Source organism: Diadema setosum, chromosome 10, assembly GCF_964275005.1.
Source record: "Diadema setosum chromosome 10, eeDiaSeto1, whole genome shotgun sequence".
In the NCBI taxonomy this organism is placed as follows: Eukaryota; Metazoa; Echinodermata; class Echinoidea; order Diadematoida; family Diadematidae; genus Diadema; species Diadema setosum.
The window spans coordinates 32,695,285-32,701,866 of NC_092694.1; the positions used below are offsets into that span (position 1 = coordinate 32,695,285).

Sequence of the window (6,582 nt, forward strand, 5' to 3'; positions counted from 1 at the left end):
GAAATGAAATTATTTTGGGAAACTTTACATATTACAATCATGTCCAGGTTTTGCACTATTATGACGTCAAGGACACACAATTTTCCCTTTAATATTGTGCATCATAGTATTCATTTTCTGACTCGGTCGATGACTACAAACAGAAAATAATGACAATGATTATCATGACTACATTAGCAAATAAATGTATGAATATAACTATAGAGCAGCGCTTAGTTATTGCAGAACAATAACAGTGGTGAGAGGGATACAAGCTTTTTCTTTGTTATTTCATATCGAATGAGAAACCTTTATTGAAAATCATTTCATGTACACTAGTGAGGACAAAATCACCTAATTTGATTTGCATGCATCGTGCATGTGTTACGCCGCAGCGGCCTTTAATATTATTTTGGTAACGTGCGTAATTCCTGTGACTCCAGTGTTTCAATTAAAATCATCTGCGCTACCTAACAAACTGGACTTCCAAGGCGACAAATCAGTAAAATTTAAGTTTGTCATATGCTTTCAAATTGGACTCCTAATTACCTTTTACTTCAAATACCAAGTTTTCAGCATACATAAAAAAAGAAAAGAAAACTCAAGATGTTATAAAAACAGCACACCGATGTCAATGGATATCAAATGGCAGATGCATACTTGTTTTTTGCAGATGTGACCGCGCATCACGAAACCAACAAAAAGTCGCACCCCCTAATTTAACATGAGAATTCAAAATAGGTGAATCTGGTCAACCTTGTCAATCTTGATAAATCGCTGGAATCAACCCTATACTTCAGAGCCTTTTTTTTTTTATCAGTATACACACTTTTGCAGAGTGTGTGCTTTCTTTCCAAGATTTAGATAGGTTGAGAACGTTCATTTCAATAGACGTATACAATTTTTAAAGCTTGCAGTCTGCTCTTTCAGAATCTGCTGTGAACTAAAAAATCTATGTCTGGCGACTATTTTGCTGGCTTTTGTGATGCAGGAGCGCATATTTTTAAAGGAAGGAATAAGAGAACACCTTATCGCTTCCTTCCTATTGACCAATAATGTTACTTGGCAAAATTCTTATTATCATCTTCGCGAGGGATTGCACACATGGAATACTCGACTGGCGAGAGGGTGGCGTTGCATTTTGCCTTCATCGTTGGTGGCGTGCTTCCTTCGGGTATCCTCAGGTGAAATTGATGTAAGATGTGTGTCAGAAAGAGGAAGAGTTCGACTCTGGCTAATTGCTCACCGATACACTTTCGACGTCCTGCAATGTTTGGAAAATGGGATATTTGAATGAAAAAAAAAAAAAACAAGTGAAACGATACAATCATTACTTTTTAAAAAAAAAACAAAATAGTGTGCTGTTGTTATTTTAAAATTTGAATGAGAGCGAAGGCACGGACACAGTCTCAAGAATAATCATGATGTATAGACACAACTGGGAATATTTTTATACTTTTGTTTCCTTCATGAATGAAAGAAATGCCAATTATATTCACATACTCATTTGCATTTTTCCATCAACATTTCTGGTTCGAAGTCTGGATTACTATCCAGTGTTGTTGTTGTTGTTTTTTTTTATTCAAATTCATGAAAATTCTTCCGTCGAGGTGTTTTCATTGCAACTGATTGACAAATTGCCCTACATCGACGTAAATAAGCACTGAATTGATCAGTGTTTTAGTAGTAGCCATGATAAAAAATCATGGGCGTACATACTCGAGCAGGATTCGAACCTACGACCTCCTGATCACCGGACAGGCGTCATCTCCACTAGACCACCGAGCTTTCGCCCGACAGCAAGTGTTGGTTCTAATCCTTATAGCATGCAGCGGGTACTGCTTTTGTTATTCAAATTCATGAAAATTCTTCCGTCGAGGTGTTTTTTTTTGGTTTGTTTTTTTTTTCTTTCTTTTCTTCTAACTTTGAGTTTATGACACCTTTGATATAGTTTTTCTTTCTTTTCTTCTAACTTTGAGTTTATGACACCTTTGATATAGTGGTTTAACTTCGCTGTGGTTTCAGAGGTTGTTTTTTTTTTCTTTTTTTTTTGTTTCTTTTATTTTGCTAGTTAGCACATGTTAGTGTTTCTGTGTGCGTGTGTTTGTTTTGTGTCTGTTGCACTCTTGTTTTTATGCTATTTTCCTTTCTTCATAACGTAACCTTCACCACTTTGTCTTAATAGCAGCCTTCATTAAAAATTTCCCCCTACCTCGTAATGATAATGTAGAACACAATGCTCACCTGTACTAAAGGGTATGAGTTCGTCCCTCTGCCGAGCCAGATTAGTCTCTTTGTCCAGGAACCTCTCTGGGTTAAACTGGTCAGGGTTCTCCCATAGATCCGGGTCGTGGTGGACAGCCCACAGATTAGGAAGCACGACCGTACCCTTTGGGATGTCGTAGCCTCCTAGAACAGTATCTTTGATGGGAGCGTGCGGAACCCCAAGGGGAACAATAGACGCCATCCGTTGAATCTCGAGGAGAGTTGCTTCTGTGTAAGGTAACTTAGGTCTGTCCAGGAGACTAGGCATTCGATCGCGCCCAACTTGCTCGTCCAACTCCATTTGTACTCTTCTCTGCACGTCTAAGTTGTTCAACATAAAGAGCAGACACCATTTGAGCGAGGTAGCCGTAGTCTCGGTGCCAGCAACAAACAAGTCGGCGACGGCTAGCAGTAGGTTCTCTTCGTTGAAGAAATGTTCACCGGGGTTCTCTCTCTCCGCCTCTCTCATCTGATCTGCGTACATGTGAATGAAACACGACGCATTCTCCGATGTGTATTCAGCTTTGACTTGCCGAATTAATGGGTAGATGTACTTGTCGAAAGTGTTTTTGTGTTGGAAACATTTCTTCAACCCGCTTCCGGGAAAAAATCTGAGGAAAGGGAGAAAGTTGAAGGCACCACTGATTTCGGTGATTTCGACAATGCCATAGAGCGCTTCGAGAACCCGTTTGAAATCCTCGTCGTCGTAGTCGAATCGCTTTCCGAAGTTTAGCCAGCAGATGACATTGGAGACCGACACGGAGATGTCGTGAAAGGGGACGAACGCTTGCGACTTGCGACTGGCAAAACTCGCCGCGAGGTGGCGTGCTTCCTCAGCAATTGTTTCCTCCATCCTAAACTTGCCCATTCCCAAGGACCGCAGGGCAGAGAGGGAAAAGCGGCGCTGTTCCGTTTGTTTAGCACCAAAGTAACCAGCGATTAGACCTACAGATATTATGATAAGAAATAATAGAAAGGGAAAATAAACAAGCAAAAGCACAAGAAGTTAAACTGAGACGGTGTATAATAACCTTGGCTACAAGAACATAGTCTGGAATCGAATCGCCAGCAACGGCTCCAGCCCCAACCGCATTTGGTTAATAAATAACCAGCCAAAACCGCTGGTTATCTTGGTTATCGATTCTCTTCTTCAACTTCTTCTTCCTCTTCTTCTTCTTCTTCTTCTTCATCATCTTCTTCTTCTTTTTCCTCCTCCTTCTTTATACAGTTTCTACACCATTATTATTATTATTATTATTATTATTATTATTATTATTATTATTATTATTATCATTATTATTATTACTATTATTATTATTATTATTATTATCATTATTAGTAGTAGTGGTTGCTGTTGTTGTTGTCGTATTAGTAGTAGTAGTAGTAGTGATAGCAGCATTGAAGTAGCAGCAGTAGCGATAGCATTATTATAATCAGTACAAGTGCCACTTTTTGCAATGTCAGTGACTGTTGTGAAGTTTAATACGAGCAACAACAATACCAATATGGGCTGTTTATAACAGTATATACATGTAACACCAACTATAAGAAAAAAAAAAGACAACAACACAGCCACCAAGAGAATCGATTCTCGTGCTTCAGTGAATGAAAGGGAGAGGGAGAGGGGAAAATCAATCGGGGTAACTATTCTGTGTAATCACGTGATACCTCGCTTGTTTGCTTTTGCGTCTCAGCGCCCTGTCAGTACAATTATTCTTGACGTTAAAAAGACAGCCATGCCGAAATCGTGTTTGCGTAAACCTAAGGATTTCTTCGCCCTGTGCACTCCTAATCCATCATGCTTTGTCCCCTGCTCAAATTTTATACCCCTTTCCCGCTGCCCCTCTCGGTGAACCACCGTTGGATTCCCCGGTGAATTCACTGGGGAACCTCCGGTGAAATTTTCAGCGCCGTCGTTTGACACCTAGACAATGCATCCCGGTGAATTTTGTTTGCAACTTTCCCCTAGATGTGTTTTCTGCTTGCACCGCGGCCGATCCCACCGGAAGTGTGTAATAATGGCGCGATATTTCGCGCGCTAATTTGAACGTGGTCTGGTATATACTGTACTACAGTGCGTAGTGGTTCGTACTCGTAACTTCCTACCTCTATCGATCGTAATTCGCATTTTCGGAGGGCCTTCCTTTCATTGTTCAAAGTGTTGAAATTTGCGATATTTGCAGCTCATTATTGTGTACAAAAAAAAAAAAGGAAGAAAAGAATGGAATTTGCTATCATTGTGTCACTGATGCCTCTGAATCAACTCGGACTGTTCAGAAGCCGAGTAATGTTGCAATCGCAGCAGTATAGTCGAGTACGAAGACGGATGAGACTGTACCAGACTGAAAGAGGAAAAAGAAGAAGACACGGCAACTCGAGTACACTCTTAACTAATCAGCTCAGTTTATTTGTATACGGCATGCGTACAATTAAACAATACAACACGATGCAATACCACAATGCTGTCGCGGCTGTGAACGTCACATGAACGACATAATACTGTAGTCGCGTGTATGTTTACATGGGTATACACGAATTACGTGTGGATTTGGGAGCGAGCGCTAGCTAGCGAAAAACGTGTGCATGACCAGAAACAAAACACGACCTTTGACATAATCTGCATATTTCGCCCGGTGTTTCACCGAGACGACCTTTCACGCTGGGCGTTCCTCGGTGAACCACCGGTGGTTTCCCGTTGAACTATCGGTGTTTACCAGGACGCTTCTAGGGTATAAAATGCCCAACATTTAATATTAACATTAACATCGGTGTTTCACCTAGGCTTCCCCATTAAAATTTCAATGGAGGTTCCCCGGTGAATTCACCGGGGAATCCAACGGCGGTTCACCGAGAGTGGCAGCGGGACGCGGGAGGGAAAGGGGTATTAGTTTGTTGGTACCCCCTCTACGGTGTACTGAGATTTGTAGGGAACACTAGAGAATTTAGTATCGTGGCATTAAATGCCACGGTAATTTGGACGCGGCCTGTTCTCACGAAATGTCATGAATATTACGTTTAATTCATTTGCCATGGCGCATACGCATTCATTTATTACTATCTCCATGTTCAAATGACCTGAAAAACAATGTGTGTTCACATTATTCACTAAGAGCATAATCTTATAAAAGCATGCAAGTGTGTTATATCTGTTATTATGTATTTGGATTGTTTGTTTCTTAGCTTGTTTGTTTTGCCAACTTTACAAACTACGACTGTGACAATAGATATAAAGCAAAATATTGCTGCAGTGGAAACGTGCTAGGGAAACACACACCTAAAGGCATTTACTCGTATTTACCATCCCGGGTTAACCATTTACCGATGCCATTTTTTAATGCTTCAAAATTGTAAAAATGTGAGCTAGAAATAGAAACAGTCAATGTAAAATGTTAATCGTATAATCAACGCTTATAGTATATGTATTGTTGAATACACACAATGTGAACAATAGTTATGACAAAATTATTCGTATAAACCGTTTACAGTTATGGTTTAGTGACAAAAAAAATAGTGACATTTCCTTATATTGTAAGCTTCATTGTGAAATTTTTGTAAGGTTGGATGTTTTGTGATACAACTGACCTACACGTCATATGCATCTAGAATGTGCTCCCAATGGTAAACAGTACCTTTAATTATTACATACTAGGTTGTAGGTCCTACCTTTTCCTTGTGAAAGATACTCTATCATGGCAATTTTCGGTCGGTCGCTGAAGTCGTCGCCGGATTTCGAAAACGCCTGTCGGATAAGGTCTAAGTCGCTGATCACCACCGTGTAGAAGTATCCGAACTTCATGCTGAAGATAGGGCCGTATTTCTTGGCCATGTTGGCCAAGATAACGTGCGGTTCTTCGTCGCCCGCCAGGCTGGGAAGGCTACCAATCACGGGCCACTCACGGGGGCCACGAGGGGGCAAGTTGGCGTAGGTCTTGGTACTCATCGACTGTACGAGTACCAGAGCAACGAGGAAAGACAGTGCGGCTAGCAGAAAAGGAGTTGCGCCGGTTTGGGTTACCAGTCCTACGAAGTCAGCCATGTTTCACGTAGTCTCTTGTTTGCGGAAACAATGAATGAGCACTGATCTCTATAGAGATCATTGTGAAAGGGGGGGGGGGGATGCAGTTTGTTATACTTGCACAACGACATACGGCTCGGTAATGCGCCGGGTGTACTGCCCGTGACCCCATACCCTCGAAGTGTGACGCGCTCTCTGTCCGACGAGCATGCTGTCGTAGTCTGGTTTCCAGACCCCTTGCCAACTTTAGCAGGCCCGGGGACATGAAACGCCACATTCTTGCCGAGCAGCTCAACCTGCTACTACTTTCATTACAAGAGAGC

The 6,582-nt window shown here is 41.4% G+C and overlaps 1 protein-coding gene across 1 annotated transcript; it reads right to left on the reverse strand.

Moving 5' to 3' along the window:
* Window positions 1–1,037: 1,037 nt before the first annotated feature.
* On the reverse strand, window positions 1,038–6,280 carry LOC140233949 (cytochrome P450 2U1-like). Its single transcript, XM_072314036.1, has 3 exons — window positions 5,908–6,280; window positions 2,224–3,189; window positions 1,038–1,243 (listed from the first exon to the last, which is right to left on the reverse strand). Exons 1-3 carry the CDS (start codon window positions 6,278–6,280, stop codon window positions 1,038–1,040), a joined length of 1,545 nt encoding a protein of 514 aa, XP_072170137.1.
* Between the last annotated feature and the right edge of the window lie 302 nt (window positions 6,281–6,582).

Excerpts from the sequence above, each read along its gene's own strand:
- LOC140233949 (XM_072314036.1), bottom strand. The coding sequence starts at position 6,280 with ATGGCTGACTTCGTAGGACTGGTAACCCAAACCGGCGCAACTCCTTTT. Across the intron at positions 3,190-5,907 it reads GTATCTTTCACAAGGAAAAG|GTCTAATCGCTGGTTACTTT; the intron begins GTAGGACCTACA and ends TAATATCTGTAG. Across the intron at positions 1,244-2,223 it reads ACTCATACCCTTTAGTACAG|GACGTCGAAAGTGTATCGGT; the intron begins GTGAGCATTGTG and ends CAAACATTGCAG.